This window comes from Neophocaena asiaeorientalis, unplaced genomic scaffold (genome assembly GCF_003031525.2).
Source record: "Neophocaena asiaeorientalis asiaeorientalis breed wild unplaced genomic scaffold, Neophocaena_asiaeorientalis_V1.1 scaffold119, whole genome shotgun sequence".
Lineage (NCBI taxonomy): Eukaryota > Metazoa > Chordata > Mammalia > Artiodactyla > Phocoenidae > Neophocaena > Neophocaena asiaeorientalis.
The window spans coordinates 3,258,444-3,278,067 of NW_020175821.1; the positions used below are offsets into that span (position 1 = coordinate 3,258,444).

General features: G+C 38.4%; 1 protein-coding gene and 2 non-coding genes across 3 annotated transcripts in view; 2 read left to right on the plus strand and 1 right to left on the minus strand.

Moving 5' to 3' along the window:
• The window catches only part of KNL1 (kinetochore scaffold 1), a 59,967-nt gene extending 47,114 nt beyond the window's left edge, over window positions 1-12,853 (minus strand). The window contains 5 exon segments of the mRNA XM_024732601.1: window positions 198-259; window positions 4,319-4,384; window positions 6,353-6,392; window positions 7,456-7,509; window positions 12,767-12,853. Of these exon segments, the coding sequence (XP_024588369.1) occupies window positions 198-259; window positions 4,319-4,384; window positions 6,353-6,392; window positions 7,456-7,490 (203 nt within the window). The 5' untranslated portion in view covers window positions 7,491-7,509; window positions 12,767-12,853.
• Window positions 12,854-13,232: 379 nt separating this feature from the next.
• TRNAS-GCU (transfer RNA serine (anticodon GCU)) lies at window positions 13,233-13,314 on the plus strand. The gene has a single exon. It is a non-coding gene; the product is annotated as a tRNA-Ser (tRNA).
• Window positions 13,315-15,550: 2,236 nt separating this feature from the next.
• On the plus strand, window positions 15,551-15,670 carry LOC112391293 (small nucleolar RNA SNORA26). The gene has a single exon (XR_003001458.1). It is a non-coding gene; the product is annotated as a small nucleolar RNA SNORA26 (small nucleolar RNA).
• The last annotated feature ends 3,954 nt before the right edge of the window (window positions 15,671-19,624 follow it).

The following is a 19,624-nucleotide window of genomic DNA, read 5'->3' on the forward strand; positions in this document are numbered from 1 at the left end:
TAGTTGTTTTGTTCTGGACTGTGAAGCGGATGCTTTCAATGTTTCTCTTTTAAGCATAACAGCCTTTTAAATAACAATTTTCTAAAGCTTCTCTAATTGAAACACAAATTATCCAAATCAATTAGTACCAACACATTTGGTGTGACACACAAAAAGTATTACCTGTAACATTTTAATTATTTTTCTTTTCAACTTACTTTATAGTATCTGCAAAGCTGACTCGACGAGAGTTTTTCTTATTTCTCAAAGCATTGGATTCCTAAGGGCAGAGAATATATGGTATGATTTTTTTTTATATGGTATGATTTTTAATGAAACCACTGTGAATTAGGTCTCCAAGATTATGATAGACAGAGACCAGTTCTTATTCTGAATTAATGTGATATCATTAATTTTCATAATTAATCTGATTCTCCAAAAAATTCCAATATAGAAGCGCTTAACATGAATATGATTTTCAATGTGAAAATAAGCACAGTGACAAAAACAACATATTTAAGGAAGGTGATTACTATCCCTTACCTTTTCTCTCTCCTTTAAATGAATGGTTATTTTGCAATTAAGTAGAAGAAAGACTGGGAACAAACCAAGTGATATGTTGCCCATTATGGTAACCTTACTATACTATTTTCAAGATTAAAAAATTTTTTTTTAATTGCGGTAAAATACAATTCACATAAAATTTACCATCTTAACCACTTTTAAGAATTTTGATTTTGGGGGGGTGGTGTGATGAATTGGGAGATTAGGATTGACATATATACGTTAATACGTATAAAATGGATAACTAATAAGAACCTGCTGTACAAAAAAATAAAATTAAAAAAAAATTTTTTTTATTTTATTGTGATAAGAACACTTAATCTACCCTCTTAACAGATTTTTAAGTGTACAATACAATACTGTTAACTATAGCAACAATGTTGTACAGCGGATCTCTAGAATTCATTCATTTTGCATAACTGAAACTTTATACCGTCGATTAGCAACTCCCCATTTCCCTCTCCTCTCTGTCCCTGGCAACCACTGTTCTATTCTCTGCTTCCATGAGTTTGACTATTTTAGACACCTCGTATAAGTGGAATCATGTAGTATTTTTCCTTCTGTGACTATTTTACTTAGCATAACATACTGAAGCATCTTAACTGATTTTTAAATTAATTTATTTATTTCATTGCGGTGCACGGGCTTCTCAATGCGGTGGCTTCTCTTGTTGTGGAACATGGGCTCTAGACGTGCGGGCTTCAGTAGCTGTGGCTCACGGACTTAGCTGCTCTGCGGCATGTGAGATCTTCCTGGACCAGCACTCGAACTGGCGTCCCCTGCATTGGCAGGCAGATTCCCAACCACTGCGCCACCAGGGAAGTCCTTAACTGTTTTTAAGTGTACACTTCAGTAGTGTTAAGTACCTCTATATGGTCGTGCAACCAATCTCCAGAAATCTTTTCATCTTGCAAAACTGAAATTGTATATCCATTAAACAACTCCTCCTTTTCCCCGCCAACCTCCCCACAACCACAATTTTACGTTCTGTCTCTATGAATATGACTATTGTAGGTACTTCATAAGTGTAATTTATAAAGTATTTGTCTTTTTGTGACTGGTTTATTTCACTTAACATAATGTCCTCAAGGTTCATCCATGTTGCAGTATACACCAGAATTTCCTTTTTTTTTTTAACATCTTTATTGGAGCATAATTGCTTTACAATGGTGTGTTAGTTTCTGCTTTACAACAAAGTGAATCAGCTATACATACACATATATCCCCATATCTCCTCCCTCTTGCATCTTCCTTCTTTTTTTAAGGCTGAATAATATTCCATAGACGCCACATTTTGTTTATCCATTCATCTATCAAAGGACTCTGGGTTGCTTCCACCTTTTGGCTACTGTGAATATCACTGCTATAAACAGTGGTATACATATCTTCAAGACCCTGCTTTCAATTCTTTTGGGTATACACCCAGAAGTGGAATTGCTGGATCATATGGTAATTCTATTTTAATTTTTGGAGGAACCACTGTTTTTTACAGCAGCTGCACCATTTACATTCCCACCAACAGTGCACAAGGGTTCCAATAACTCTACATCCTAGCCAACACTTTCTATTTTGTTTGTTTTCTGTTTTTAATAGTAGTCATCCTAATGGGTATGAGTTGATATCTTACTGTGGTTTTGATTTGCATTTCCCTAATGATTAGTGATGCTGAGCATCTTTTCATTATAATATACTACTTTTATTTTCCCTCATCTTCCTTAACAACGGCAAACATTTTTACTCACGTAGATACCGAACACAAAAAGCAAAAGACAAAAACAAATGAAATACATAGAGAATTTTAACTGTGCTAATTCTGGATAACTGAGGACAAGTTTTGTTAAAACAAAGAATCATCCTCTCTGTTAAGATCTTTGGCAGACATTACGGGCAGCTTTGAGCTTAATAATGACAATATTATGGACATAGTAAATACTACTATATTTCTTACTAAAAACCCCTGAAATTTGTGTGGTATATTGGAAAGAGCACTGAGTTAGAAATTAGGAGATTAGAGCTCCAATTTGAAGTTTGCCACTAACTGTGTGGGCTTAGACAAAACATTTAACATCTCTGGACCTCATATTTCTCATCTATATAATGAAGGAACTAGATTCAAGATTAGTATTGAGGTCCTGTTGTTTTTAAAGCTCTATGAGTCTATGAATCTGTAATTTACTCATTCAAACATTCATTAAATTAAAAAAACCCACACATACCAAATCCCGTGCTGAGTGATGGAAAAAGACTGGTAAAGGAAACAATACAGTCCTTACTCTAATGCAGATTAATGGTGAAACAGATTAAAACAAAAAATCCACAAAAATATAAAATTCAAAGTGTAATGAGTGGTGTGAATAAAAACTGTATATAAAAAAATAATTTAGCCTGATAATCATGGAAGATTTCTTTGAGGAAGTACATTTGAGACCTGAAGGATTAGTTAGTAGTCAGATGAAGAGTTGGGCAGAGGGAAAACATTCTAGGCAGAGCATGTGCAAAGGCCCTGAGGCAGGGAAAGGCTTGATGTATTTGAGAAATAGAAAGATAAGAGAGGCAGAAGTAGTGTAAGCACTCAGAATTATATGGTCTCCAAAACTATATGCATTTCATCCATCAACAAAATGTACTGAAAGTGAACTATATACCAGGCATAATATATTAAAAAACACATAACGAAGTCCTGACCTCAGAGAGTTCTCAATTTAGAATGGACATTAGTAAACAATTACAATAGAAGATGTTAAGGGATGATTTTCTGAGAGAAATGATACCAAAACTGAGTCTTGAAAACAAATAGGAACTACCAGAGAAACAGGACTACAGGGCTTCCCTGGTGGCGCAGTGGTTAAGAATCCGCCTGCCAATGCAGAGGACACAGGTTCGAGCTCTGGTCCAGAAAGATTCCACATGCCACGGAACAACTAAGTCTGTGAGCCACAATTACTGAAGCCCATGTGCCTAGAGCCCATGCTCCACAACAAAAGAAGCCACCGCAATGAGAAGTCTGCACACCGCAACGAGGAGTAGCCCCCGCTCGCCGCAACTAGAGAAAGCCCATGTGCAGCAACAAAGACCCAACGCAGCCAAAATTAATTAATAAATTTTAAAAATAGAGGACTAAAAATATATGATAAACCAAGTATGATAAAATATTAATTATAGAATCTAGGTAATGACTATATGAACATTCACCCTAAAATTCTTTCTACTTTACAGTGTGTTTGAAAAAAATTTTTTTAATAAAATATTGGCAGATAAATGAAGAATGAGGGACTAGCCATCTAGACAGAGGTAACATCACATGTAAATACCTGCAGGCTTGACAGTTCATGTCTGTTTGGGGAATGGTAAACAGTTCTGAATGGTGAGATACATGTATAAGAGTGGCAAGAAAGAAGTCTGGAAAAGCAAATGGGGTTAAAAATCAAGAGTGCCAGCTTGCTCAAGTGTTTGAATTTTAACCTTAAGGCCATGGGATGCTTACTTGTACATATTCAGTTGAGAATCATTTATGACATTCTCCCTTCATATAGCTAATAAAGTTTCTAACTATTAAAAATATCACTGACAAAAAAAAAAAAAAATAAATGCCCCGGTCTGGGAAGATCCCACATGCCGTGGAGCGGCTGGGCCTGTGAGCCATGGCCGCTGAGCCTGCACATCCGGAGCCTGTGCTCCGCAATGGGAGAGGCCACAACAGTGAGAGGCCCGCGTGCCGCAAAAGAAAAAATCACTGAAAATAGTCATCCATAAAGCATTTGTACCAGAGACTTACCTGAACAGTTTCATTCCCATTCCCACCTCTGAGGTCCTGAAGAGGACTCCTTGGGGGTTTCAAAATCTAGAACAGAATTATTCAAGAAAATCTGCATTTCAAAATCTAGAACAGAATTATTCAAGAAAATCTGCAATGTCTATTAATAATCACTTCATTTCAAGTTATACCATGAGCAGAAAGGTAGAGATGCTAAAATTCCTGTAAAAACCTCTAAAACTCCTCAAACTCATATTGCTCAGTGGTATACTTTGTGGCTGCTTTAAATATTCGGCATCTATTCCCTTCTCCTCGCCCACATTCCCCAATTATTTTGCCTACTCTCATCCCATGTGGTCTCAGTAAAGCTCTACTCCAACTCTAGGGTTCAACAGGTAGCCCTGGCTGAGAACAATCTGCACATGATATTCTTTTGTCAATAGTGACCGGTTTGGTAATGAGGACTTGACCCATATCAAGATATGGTCAAGACAATCAAGCCAACATGATTCAATCCTGAGTATTCTGTTTCCTTTGTGTTTTATCCTGAGGAAATAGACACTATTTTTCATGTAGGACTTGAACCTGGAAGTTGGGAGAGCTAGATGTACTGTAGTATTCACAGAGGGAGAGCCCGTTCTGATAATGGAGATTACCCAGAGAAAGGGATCAGAGTAAAAAGAATGAAATCCTAGTACTGGTGATCATGTCCAGTACTTTCACCATAAGTATATTTGTCACAGACATCTTTGCTGCAAACATTTTTGCTGCATAACTGGCCGTAAGGCAATTTTGCTATAAAAGATAAAAGAGGGACATTAAAGAGGACACAATGAAACATGAAAAATGAATAAGAAAGTTAAAGACTTTATTGCAAGATATGAAATACTTGAATACATTTAAAATGTGTGTAGATTCATGGCAATACTGAGCAAATAACTGATTTTATTTTGTGGGTTGTACCTAAGCACTTGCCTTCTGTCTTTTGCTCATAGTATTTTATACATTTTTTAGTTTATTGATTCGTTCCCTTCATTTGGCATCGCGCTTTTTCATTTTCATTAAAATTTCTTTATTCATTAAGACAAATTATCAGTTTCCAAATACTAGGATACATATTTGTAACTGAGCTTTGTATTGCATTATAAAACCCTTCCACACAGTTGTTTGTTCTTGGCATAATGCCATATGTCTGTTGAGAGATGTTCCAAAATTCTGTGGGAGAAATGGGTTCAACTCTGCCTTGGAGACCTTGGCGTATCTCAGATTTATGTAATATAAAAATGAGAGTACTGCATCAATGAAGAAATGAAATCAAACTATCAATTAGTTATTTAACCTTTACAGCTAAATTGCACTGCTGCCAATTAGTTATGTGGCAAAACTGTTTGTGGCAAAGATACTTACAGTGAAAGTACCCTACAACCTCTGGTGCTACTGTTGGAACACCTGATTGGTTAAATTGTGCCTAACATCATCCCTATCTTTGGATTTTCTCAATTTCATAACCCAATAAATTTTGTGCTTAAATCGGTTTGAGTTGGATTATTGTGTGTCTTGCTACAGCTTTGTACACATTTAAATATATTTTTTAAACAGCTTTATTAAAGTATAATTTACACAGCATAGAATATATTAAATTACATGAAACCCATAAAATAGGAATTTTAGTATATTTACAGAATTGTGTAATCAGGTTAAATTTTTTTTTTTTTTTTTTTTTTGTGGTATGCGGGCCTCTCACTGTTGTGGCCTCTCCTGTTGTGGAGCACAGGCTCCGGATGCGCAGGCTCAGCGGCCATGGCTCACGGGCCCAGCCGCTCCACAGCATGTGGGATCTTCCCAGACCAAGGCACGAACCTGTGCCCCTGCATCAGCAGGTGGACTCTCAACCACTGTGCCACCAGGGAAGCCCAGGTTAAATATTTGAGTCTTTATCCAGAGAGCAATAGAAGCCAGGGGGGTTGGGATGGTGATGTCATTCAAAATTACCGTGGTATGTAGTCATTATTCAATAAAAGGTAACAATTATTAGCTCAAATAAGTGTTTCTTACTGAGGAATGTCGTCTTCTAACAGGTCTCTCTACATTGTCACTGAAAGAGGAAAAAAAAATTTATATACATAGCGGTAAAAAACAATTTCTAATACCCATCATTACAACATCCCTTACGTGCTTTTAAATTGGTCATCACTTAACACTTGGCGTCACTTTCACTTAATAAAATTTATATTACAAGACTTAAATTCAGTATTTAGAAAGTCAGTGTTTTAAAATACATATGGTATACCATAAGACTATCTCTTGAAAAACAATCAGTAAAACATAATTTACCATATTGATTTATATAAGCATAATTATAAGATAAATGGACCAAACGAAAAAAAAAAAAAGAAAGGGAATTCTCTGGCGGTCCAGTGGTTAGGACTCAGTGCTTTCACTGCTATAGCTGTGGTTCAATCCCTGGTCAGGGAACTAAGATCCTGCAAGCCGCAGTGCAGCCAAAAAAAAAAAAAGAGATAAATGGACCATAAATCAAGAGACTCTAGTTCTGGTTTTACTACAGTGTGATTTTTAGAGCAGGTTTTGAATATTCAACTGGCTATGGTAGCCAAACAGACAACTTAGTCTGGTTTCCTTCCTGCCTGGTTTGATCATCACAGCTATTATGTACTCTGCTCAGGTTAGTTGTTGCCAAGCAAGAATATGAGCCCAGTGTTGCACCACTTGATTTTTCAGGAAAAGCTGAAAATCTAATTATTGCATGAAATCTTGGCAATTAATTCAAAAATTAAAAAACATTGTTTATTGTGTAGACAATTTTTTCTTTGTCATATATATATATGCCTGTAGGCTGTAAACTGCCACTAGTTTGTGATGCCAACTTTAGACAAATCATTTCATTTCTTCGGGCCTCAATTTTCTCATCCTTAAATTGAAGAGATAGGAAGTGGTCTCTAAAGTCCCTCTCAGTTTTGACTCTAGATGAATTTATATAAAGATATGGCAGGGAGTGCTGTGACTTTGTAACATTTACTTCTTTTCCCTGGAACAGACTGGGAAAACATTTCAGAAGTTATAAACATGTCTTACTAATTGGAAAAGTATCTTTCCCTGATAAAGAGTTGAACATTTTTAGCTGCATTTCCCAAACTTACTTTTCTTCATTAGCCTCTGAAGACATCCCATCCATTTTCGAAGAAAAACTGTTTCTGTAACAAATACACAATATGAGAAAAGGTGAGAAAAAAGGAAGAGAAGTTGTAATCTGTGAAGAGATTAAGAGCAGAGCAGAGTTGTAATCAGGATTACTTTCTGTGGGAGAGCCAAAAAAAGTAAAAACTTCACTATGGGGCTATGAAACATGAGAAATTTTGAGGATTTTAAACTATTCTCTAATAATGACCAATCCTAGAAAATTCTCATATTCAAGAGGAAATCAGTGACTAACTCTGATTGGAATGATATGGACTTTAACGGTTCAAATAAAAATTTGTCCTAGTTTATATGAGTTTATGGATTATATAATAATTCAATCTCAAAATATAGTCAATCAGCTATCAAAATACTGATATTTGCATAAAGTAGATTTGCATAAATGCATATTTATCTTATGAAAATTTAACTTTAAGTACTGGAGCAAAAAAAAATTTAAGGCATAAAAATAACATTTTAGGGGCTTCCCTGGTGGTCCAGTGGGTAAGACTCTGCACTCCCAATGCAGGGGGCCCAGGTTCGATCTCTGGTTGGGGAACTAGATCCCTTATCCTTCTGCAACTAAGTCTGCATGCTGCAACAAAGAGCTGGGGCAGCTAAAATAAATAAATAAATAAACGAGGGAAAAAACATTTTAAACAGCGTAGTTGATTATGTTTACAATTTCACTCAATGAGTATCTGTCTTGGAAAGAGTGTGCAATAAGAAGCATAACCTGAAGTTTCTTTAACTGGTCTTATCTTCTACCTATCCATGCCTATATTTTCACTTTATGCATTTTAACCTTAGAACTTTATCCCTGGGTAAGAAAAAATTCCATTGCAGATTTCAAAAAATAGAATAGCTAGAGATTCTGACTCAACAATATGAGCATTTCTACTAAATACTAAATTAATACCACATACATATGGACTTCCCTGGTGGCACAGTGGTTAAGAATCCGCCTGCCAAGGCAGGAGACATGGGTTTGAGTCCTGGTCCGGGAAGATCCCACATGCCACAGAGCAACTAAGCGTGCGCCACAACTACTGAGCCTGCACTCTAGAGCCCGCGAGCCACAACTACTGAGCCCACGTGCCACAACTACTGGAGCCCACGCGCCTAGAGCCCGTGCTCCGCAACAAGAGAATCTACTACAATGTGAAACCGGCGCACTGCAACAAAGACCCAAGGCAACCAAAAATAAATAAATAGATGGATAGATAGATAAAAAGACTAAAATACTTACTTAGAAAAAAATAAAATACCACATACACAAACTGTCAGAATCAATGTTCTTACACTTTTAGCAATAAGTAAAAAACCAAAACAACAAAAAAACAGGTACTTAAAAGATATCTTATTTTACATGCTTTCATCATATATAACAAGTCAAATTAAAGAATACTTCATAATGAACTTGAACCTGAAGTGAAAGTCTGCTTATTTTTCAGTATTGATTTATTTAATTAGCTGTTAATATAGATATAAGGTGATGGGTATCTTCTAGGATTTGATCTCTGACCCTCTCCTTTTGTCCTCCATCACTTTCTCAGTCTGTTTATCCATTCTTCTGGTTTCACTTACCTCCTGTTCACAGATAACACCTATATCTACTTAAAATAATATTTTTATTTTTTATTTAATTTTATTTATTTATTTTTTTGCGGTACACAGGCCTCTCACTGCTGTGGCCTCTCCCGTTGCGGCGCACAGGCTCCGGATGCAGGTGGAGGTGGTTGCGGGTAAGAGAGTTTTTTTTTTTTGGTTGCTTTGGGTCTTCACTGCTGCTCATGGGCTTTCTCTAGTTGTGGCGAACGGGAGCTACTCTTTGTTGCAGTGTGTGGACTTCTCATTGCGGTGGCTTCTCTTGTTGCGGAGCACGGGCTCTAGGTGTGCGGGCTTCAGTAGTTGCAGCATGCAGGCTCTAGGGTGCACGGGCTTTAGTAGTTGTGGTGCTCGGGCTCAGTAGTTGTGGCTCGAGGGCTCTAGAGCGCAGGCTCATTAGTTGTGGCACATGGGCTTAGTTGCTCCGCAGCATATGTGATCTTCCCGGACTAGGGCTCGAATCCATGTCCACTGCATTGGCAGGTGGATTCTTAACCACTGTGCCACCAGGGAAGTCCCAAGAGAGCTTTCTTTCGATACAAAATAACTAACTTAAAGTAGTGAAGGTGGTTGCTTTTGGGAAAGAGGATAGTATGTAATAACTTAAATTTTTAAATTAAAAATATTATTTTGGGGCTTCCCTGGTGGCGCAGTGGTTGAGAGTCCGCCTGCCGATGCAGGGGACACGGGTTCGTGCCCCGGTCCGGGGGGATCCCACATGCCGCGGAGCGGCTGGGCCCATGGGCCATGGCCGCTGGGCCTGCGCGTCCGGAGCCTGTGCTCCGCGACGGGAGAGGCCGCGGTGGTGAGAGGCCCGCGTACCGCAAAAAAAAAAAAAAATATTATTTTGGGGGCTTCATGATCTATGTCTTGCATTTTTTTCTTCTTTTGGAAATATTTTCAAATTCAGTGATATATTAAAAATTCACAGATTAAAAATAGTAAATACGGGCTTCCCTGGTGGCGCAGTGGTTGAGAGTCCGCCTGCCGATGCAGGGGATGCAGGTTCGTGCTCCGGTCCGGGAAGATCCCACATGCCGTGGAGCGGCTAGGCCCGTAAGCCATGGCCGCTGAGCCTGCGCGTCCGGAGCCTGTGCTCCGCAACGGGAGAGGCCACAACAGTGAGAGGCCCGCGTACCGCAAAAAAAAAAAAAGTAAATACTATCAAATCAGGATCACCTAAACATCTTCATTGTTTGAAACAGTCATCGTGCATCATTCTTGTTTAGCCTGCAGACCAGCTGGCACTTGATTAAGTAATAAGATTCAAAGCTTATTGATGTCCTCTTTTAAAAATATTCTATTCAGTACATATCTGTAAGTTCCACCTCCAACAGAAACAGGAGACTCCAGGTTCTCACATTAAGCTTCACGTGTAAAATGCTATTATGGTTGAACTTTTGATCACTGTCACATTAATTGATTACTGATTGGTTCCAGAACTGTGCACTTGGCACACAGGTAGGGGTGCTACAGCTTACTCACAAAGGTGTTCTGGGATATTTTGAACTTTTGAGAGAAACAACAATTCTCAACATCTATACATCACTGCTAGCTCAAAATAGTACCCATTCACATTACATTAGTTTTGATAACATATTATCGCAAAGCTGGATTTTTGGCAGTTCCTGTGATATAAAGCAAGTACTTTTGATCAATGTGGTACTGGAAATGAGGGTGGCAGTATCCAATCTGATTCCAAAATCTAAAAGGTGTGCAATATTCAACAGGCACACATATCCAATTAGTAAATAATTGTAAGTATTTATGAATAAAATTAAAATATTATCTTTTACTTCAATTTATGTATATTATTTTTTTCAAATGGCTACTAAGCAGGTAGAATCACTTAACAACAACTTCTAAAATTGTTTGGACCTAAGCACTTAATAAATATTGATAGAACTGTTAGGTATTTCTTTTGTCCTAGGGGCACAATGAGCCAAGAAAATTTGGGAACTACTAGTCTAAATAATCCAGAGGTCCACAAACTACAGCTGCTGGGCCAAATGGGCCTTTAACAGTAGTTTTTTACATTTTAAATCAGTTACAGAGAACAAAAAAAAGGAATAAAAAGAAGAAATGTGACAGAGATCATGTAGACCATGGAGCCTGCAAAACCTGAAAATCTACTATCTAGCTATTTGTCCACTCCTCCATTTACTTCACCACTATCTAGAATTAATATATTTCATAGTGTCCAATGATATAGATTCTAGATCTGTGCTGTCCAATACAGAACAGGTCTAGAGTCTATATCATTTAAATTTAAATTAATTAAAATGAAATAAAATTTACAATATAGTTCTTGTTACAATGGACACATTGCAGGTGTTCATCACATGGGACTAATGAGTACCGTGTTAGTGCAGAAATAAAACATTACCATTAACAATGAAAGTTTTATTGGCCAGCACTGTCCTACTAACAATAACTAGAGTGTCTTCTACCATCTCTTACTTAGCATCAAACACATCATTAATACTACCACTCCAAATATTTTTACTCAGTTTACATCTATTTGTCAATCTTGTAAACATTTCTAGCCATTCACATAGTCAAAAAGAATTATACTGCTTTGAACCCAAACTTTAATTAGCAAAATCTTACGTTAACTCCTCATCTCTATAAATCATTCTTCCCTTCAAGTTCCACCTCAAATACCACTTTCTCCAAGAAGCCTCCTTTAGTCTCCATTGCCAAAAAGCATCAGATAACCTTTTCTGTGCTCCCATATTCCTTTAGAATGTCCTATAATCCTTTACATTGTCCTGTTTTATAGTTATCTGTGTATATTAATTCTTTCCCGTTCTGGACTGTAAACCCTAGATGAGGGACTCAATCATCCGCTCCCAGCCCTGGCACAAGACAACAAAGAACCCAATACAAATCTGAGGAATTCGACTTATTCAACTAAACCGAAAACTTCAATCTTAATACCTATAGTAAATTCTGCTTTGGTCTTCTCTGTCATCTCTCTATAAACCTATCTTCAAAATTCCAATCGGCAATGTATTTTTTTAGAACTTTTTCTTAAACTCCAGTATTGAGATAAACAGCAAGAAAAGACTCCTTAACTCTGGCCTAATAATGGACAGAGGAAGACTTTTTAAAAACTTATTTGTGGTGTACTAATATTGGCTTTATTTATGTTATTACATCCGCCGGAAACCCAAAATCTGCTCAGTGCTGCTAACACTCGATCAGACATTGTAAATAAACCATAAGCCGAGAGTTTAAAATCACTTATTGCTGTCACTTCATTTATAGCTAAGAAAAGATTGAGTAAGAAGTGCGAACAGCCGCGAGTTCCCCAAGGAAAAGAAACTGGGGTGCGAGGAAGAGTACCGGAACCTTGACAGAAGATGGCGGGGCGGGGCGGGGCGCCGCGGGCCGGGACGCCGCGGGCCAGCGAGCCGGGTGCCCCTCGCCGTGGGGCCCAGGTGTGGACGGGGACTGCTAGGGAGTTGGGAGGCGGCACATGTGCAGGCCGAGATGAGGAAAAAAAGAGCCCCGCACCCGCGGAGAAGCGTCTGTACCTAAGCCCAGCGAGCTCCGAGGCAGTTTGGCTGTAGGAGTGTCTCCCACCTCCCACCGCGGGGCCTTCAGACCGCTCAGACAAAACCTAAATCCCTCCGCGCGAAGCCCAGGCCGAAAGTTACCCACCGCGGCCCAACTGCTTGAGAAATTCTCCTCAGACTTGTTTGCCGTCCGCACGCTTCTCAGAGAGGTATCTCACCGCCACCCCTCGACGTCACCTCACAACACCCAGACGGCCTCAGTGAAGCATTCAAATCTAACCGCCTAGTTGGAGCGCATGCGCAAAACCGCTCAACGCGTGGGCCCCGCCCCTTAGGCTCCAGAGCCTTCCTAAGACTCCTTTAATCAAACTTCCTTTGCAACCTGTATGCCGATTTTATTTCTTTCAAGGTTATCTCATTTTCTACCGAATTTTCCTTTGTCCATTCCCATTGTAGATCCACCACAGTGTGGGAGCGGCCATCTTCTTTTGATTTCTTGCTATCAAAAGGATAGGAGCTTTGCTTCCGTACAAAATGGCGGCTTCTATCACATTGCGTCACATCCCCCTAGTTTTGCTCCCTATAGCTAGCAGGAAGCAGGAGGTTTCGGGGACGAGGTGGCCGAGTGGTTAAGGCGATGGACTGCTAATCCATTGTGCTCTGCACGCGTGGGTTCGAATCCCATCCTCGTCGGAGAACTGTTTTTGCCTCTGATTTGAACAGATAAACGTAAATTTGCCTGCGGAATGGAAACAGTTGAATATTTGTTCCAGGTATGATTTACTACTCAATTTACTCTAGCACAATTAACCTCCTGTTTGAATCTTTGAAAGAAGGGTTCGGGAGCATTGTGACCTCGCAGATAAAGAAAAAGTTGGGAAAGAGACATTTCCTGGGGTTCGGAGTTTAATTATAAAATGGATTTAATGTCTTTTTAATGAAGTAAACAACAGTGCATAGAATTCCACGATTATTACTGTTCCCATATGTTCCAGTTGTGGTCTGGTCAATATTAATTAACCCAGCTTCTGATTGAGGAACTTCAATTACTGTGGATTCTTACCCACGGGTTTTCACTTCAAAAGCTACCGCGAGACAGTGTTGAGGATTTTCTTCCAGCCCCCAGCAGGCTGCAGGTGTTCAAGAAAAGTATTCGACATTAAAAAGATGTTGACAACACGTGGAAACTTGGTAGTATCTAGAAGCCAGAGACTGAACGTCTACCTTCCCAAAGGAGAAGGTCTTAATTCCTCTCTTGGATTTAAGCAAAGAGGGAAAAACAGGGAGTAGAAAAAGAATAGATTCCCCTCTTGAAAGGTCATCGGGCAGATTCATTCAACTCACATTTAACAACCTTCATTTATCCAGTATTTATCTACAGGCAACACAATGAATTACAGCACTTTAATTAACCATAACCCTGTGATCACGATAAACATTTTTATTACTCCATTTTATAAATGAGGACACTGAAAGATAAACTTGCCCAAGGTTATACAGCTTCTGTAATTGCAGAAAAGGCATTGTAACCCAAGTCTGTCGAACTCTGGTGGCTGTTAACATCATCCTCTGTGGTGCTGGAAGTTAGTAAAAAGTGCTCATCAATCCCTTGCGGTGATGGTTTACACATTCTCTCTGCAGTGTGCGGTATCCCAGAACCTGGCACCGGGCAGGTGTCTTCAGCAAAGTTCTTAGCCCTCAGGGTGGAATTCAGGCTCCAGTGGCTCCTCCTTGTCAATCCAAATCCCTTGGGAATGTTGATAACTGCCTGGGCTGAGGACTGAGGGTCACCCCAGTACCTGCCTTCAGCCTTGCTCTGTAATCCATTCACCACTCTGCTGCTAGGAGGTGTTTCTACCGGGATTCTACTAACTCCCAAGGGGTCCATGGATAGAATTCAATTGGTTACTTCGTTAGGGAAAAAACTGCAGCTTTATTTTCATTCATCTCTAATTGAAAGCACTTCCTTCAATAAAGATAAGCAGCAAACTACAGTAATATTAACCTTACCCGTGATTTTTGTCACCAATAGAAATAACAGATAATGTTATATCACATTACTGTTACTGCTTTATGCTCATTACTACTACTTCAAGATAATGGTAGTTGTTGGACCTGCCATTAGATCTTGTAAATTTATGCATTCATAAGAAAGTACATGCATTATACTATTAGATCACAGATTTTTTTAATTTTAAAATTTATTTTATTAAAGTATAGTTGATTTACAATGTTGTGTTAATTTCTGCTGTAAAGTGATTCAGTTATATGTATATATACATTCTTTTTCATATTCTTTTCCATCGTGGTTTATCAGAGGATATTGAATATAGTTCCCTGTGCTATACAGTAGGACCTTGTTGTTTATCCATTCTATATATAATAGTTTGCATCTGCTAATCCCAACCTCCCAATCCATCCGTCCCCACCCCTCTTCCCCCTTAGCAACCACAACTCTATTCTCTATGTCTGTGAGTCTGTTTCTGTTTCGTAGATAAATTCATTCGTGTCATAGATTCCACATATATGTTACATTAGATTCCACATGTAAGTGATATCATATGGTATTTGTCTTTCTGTTTCTGCTTCACTTGGTATTATATCACAGATTTCTGAACTATTTTGATAGCTGTATTGCAACTTAACTGGTTGACTGTCTATTACAACAAACTTAATTTTATGCATTTAAAAACAATATTCTGAGAAGGGACCCATAGGCTTTACCAGACTACCAAAGATCTATGTCACAAAAAAGGTTAAGAGCCCCTGAGAGATTTTTCTGAAGTGCCCTCAAGACATTGATCTTAACCTTCCTCTCAACTAGGCCTTGCTCTCTCTGGACAAAGCTCATGCTTACAGTAAGTCTTGTTATGACAGTCCCAGTTTTTGCATTTCTTTGATCTCTTCATGTATAAGAACTGTGCTTATTTTACCTGTTTCTGAAAGAATCAAAAGGATTCAGGCTAACACAGAAGGGTAAAGTAAGTCTCTTTAAAACCCAGAGAAAAGATTGTAAAACTCCTCTTGAATCCTGTCTGGAGTCACAGCTGGGGAAAAAAAAGGATTAACAACATGCCAGTTTATTTAAAAGCATGAGGCCAGGGATGTGGGGACTTGGATTAGTAGTAATGGAGAAAATTTTATCAATGTAATGAAGGAGGGCAGTAAAGTGTTAGAGGCGCCATCTACTGGAGAAGCTGTAACTGAAGACTTGGACAAGATAGTTCTGCCTGAATGGCTCATACGTTTTGAAATATCCCCATTACTTCCCCAAATTTGTCAACAAACCACAGCTCAAGGAAATCATTCTCCATCAACACCAGGGTTCTTCACAAGTCCTATCCTGAACTATTGCAGGACCTCTCACCTCTGGAAGACCAGGAGAAAAAGAAGCATTGCACAGCCAGATGCATTACCAAGATATTCCAGCTCTCCTGTTACTTCGGTGCCAGGGAATGGATCTTCATTCTCTGAGTCCAGCTTCAAGAAGACCCATTCTCTCTGGAGAATGAGGTGCTCTGGGAAGAACTGTCCAGTGTTTACTTGGTGATGGTCTGCTGCCTGGGCAGATCCTTATGTGTCAGCAGCCCTCATGGACAAATCTCTGAAGGAAGAAGTGAAATCCAGGATTTTTTTTTTTTTTTTTTTTTTTTTTTTTTTGGTGTGCCTCCAGTTTGTTTCTTAACTCTTACAAGAGAAACTCAGACCCAGGGCTGCAAGACTTAACAAAGATTGGTTTTGAGAGGCAGGCAATATCAGAAGTGAATTCATTCTGTTTCTTACCATTAGGAAGTATGGTCCCACTGAGAATCATCTCTGGGAAGACAGTTGTGACAAGATGTGGAGAAGTTCAAGAATGAATCCAGGCATTCTTCTCTGAGTCTGCAACATCAACTCAAAACTTATTTTTTCCTCAAATTATTCCCTCAGCTGCATGCTATCATATGAAAACATCCATGTTGCCATAACAACTTCTGGGAATGCCTACTAAGCTGAAAACTAAACAATATTTAGTTTTGTTTAGTAGATCGATATTGAAGATTGATAGAGCAAAAATTGAAATCTAGTTTATAGTAAACTTCTTCAGGAAGACAAAGTAAATAAATGCCAATAGACTAGGGGAAAGGGGGAATAACACTTGCTTATATCCCATGCTTTGTATCTTCTGCAGAGATAGCTATGGATAGATAGCAAGCAAGAACCAGTTACATACACCTTTCCTTCTCATCACAGTGAGGATGAACAATGCCCCAGATTTCAAATTTCAAATATTCATTTGAAATCTCCAGAATGAAGTAAAACTGGGTCAAACCCAACTTCAGTAGGTGAAATTAATGGATGAAGGACCTGAGGACATGACTGATGATTCCATGGAGTTAGAAGCAATAATTTCTTTTCTGATTTTGGTACTATGGAGTAGTAAGTTTTTCATATTTCTCTTTGGGCTAAATAAAAGGTCATTGACTCTAAGCACTTTTTTCCCCTCTGGCTTTCTCAAAGATTCTGACTTTCTTAAGTATTTTTACCTGAATCTTTTAATTTACATTTATCAATTCTAGATCAGATGCCTTCAGTTAATGCTTAGAAAGTTACGACGGACAAATGAAGGCTATATTTGTTCTGAACTATGACAGCATACTGAGTGATAACAACAGACCAGTAACAATTCCAAGTCATCTCAATGATCAACTTTCTGTTGATAGCTAATACAGATATAGATTTTAAATTCTGATTTTTAAATACTTGAATAATATAGAAACTTGACACCTAAAATAAAATTTTGCTTTCAGAAAACTGAAATAGCTCCTTGACAGTAGTTTCTATGTACTCACTACAAGGATCACTTAAAATCAACTCTCCTTTCAATGACTGTCAGTAATCATTTTTTGGTATAACCCAGCAAGTAACAGAGGCAACCTTTATTTTAGCCCATGATGTAGGACTTAATTTTATTTTTCTTTTGGCTTAAACAACAGAAATTATCTCATAGCTCTGAGGACTGGAAGTCTGAGATCAAGGTGTCAATAGGGTTGGTTCCATCTGAGGACTGTGAGAGTGAATCTGTTCCACATCTCTTTTCTAGCTTCTGGTGATTTTCTGGCAATCTTTAACATTCCTTTGCTTGTAAAATTCTTAATTCTTATAATTTTGCCTCAATTCTGATTCTGGACAATTTAGCAATTAGGATGAAATATAAAGCTATTCTTACTCCATTTCAAATGTTGGAAAGTTTACAAGAAAAAAGAACCAGAAAAATTGTATCATTTATTGTTTACTTGAATTAATGAAGTATTTTCAAGAATTTTGTGTCTAGATGTCACATTAATAAAGTGTTAGGAAATGCAATGCACAGGGCTCTCTTTGTGTCTGAAAGTATGCCAAATCTAGACTACCAAAACTCTAAACTGCTTTTAGATATCTCAGCTCTGTTATGATAAAGAAGCATTATTTGAATCTGCTAAGGCATATTACAGTGGTCAGTCACTTTTGCAAATTATTATGTATTGCTTATCATTACTGTTTCCAAAATTCCAGACATATGGTGCTCTTTTTCCATCGCTGGTGAAAGCGACCCACGGCCGAGGCACTTGGGAGTGGTACCCACCAGCTGCATGGAGGTCAAATAGACCTTGGGAGTTGTGCAGTGCGTGACCAGGAGAATCACTATTTCAGAGATAACCAAAGGTTAAAAAAGGAGAGAGATCTTTTAACGATTAAAAAATTTTTTTTACCTTGAAAGGTATTATACATACAATGATATAATACATACATGTAATATATTGTGTATGTATAGTTTAAAAGCATAAAACCAGTACAATTTATATACAACCCAGCTAAAGAAATGGAATATTACTAGGACCTTTGAAGCTTCCTGTGTGCCCCTCCCTGCTCGCATCCTCCCACCAAAGAGAAAACTATTTCACTGAATTTTGTGTTATTCATCCTTTTACTTTTCTTTACCAAATATACATATACATACATACATATATATAACATTTTAGGAATATATATTTGTCTTGTCTGTTTTTGAATTTTATATAAATGGAATCATTCATCTGTGACTTCTTTCACTCAACACTGTTTTATCCATATAATTCATTCATTTTTACTGCTGCTTATTATACAATTATCTGAATATATAATTATCTATCCATTGTCTTATGGACAGATACTTCAGTTGTCTCCAGTTTTTTGCTATTATAAGAATGCTGCTATACATTATATATATATATATATATATATAAACCCTCATTTATATATATAAAACCCTCATTTTAAACCTGAGGAAAGTGAACCACAGAGAAATTGGTAACCTGCTCAAAGCTATGATAAGTGGAAGGGCCAGGATTTGAACAGGCAGCCTGGCCCCAGAGCTTGTGCTCCTGTTCACGTGCTAGGCTGCTCAGCAGTGAGCTGCAAAGGATATTATTTCTAAAGTAAGTGATAGTGAAGGGGGGAGGGTACTTCTGACCTTTAAAGTCCCATTCATAGAATATCATATCTGACTGTGAAACTGCATATAGTATATCACAACCAAGTCATTCTTTGCTTTGCTAACAGAAAGAATTTCTGGCAAAGGAAGGAAGGAAGGGAGGGAGGGAGGAAGTGAAAAAGATGAAGAAGGAAAGAAGGAAGGAAGGGAAGGGGAGGAAAGAAAGGGGAAAGAATTTCAACAAAATACAGATAAGAAGAGCAACAAAATATCTGCTGATATTTTGGGGCTTCCCTGGTGGCGCAGTGGTTAAGAATCCGCCTGCCAGTGCAGGTCACACGGGCTCAAGCCTTGGCCCGGGAAGATCCTACGTGCCGCTAAGCAACTAAGCCCATGCGCCACAACTACTGAGCCTGCGTGCCTAGAGTCCGTGCTCCACCACAAGAGAAGCCACCGCACTGAGAAGCCCGCGCACCACAACAAAGAGTAGCCCCCGCTCGCCGCAACTAGAGAAAGCCCGCACGCAGCAACAAAGACCCAAGGCAGCGAAAAACAAATAAATAAATAAAA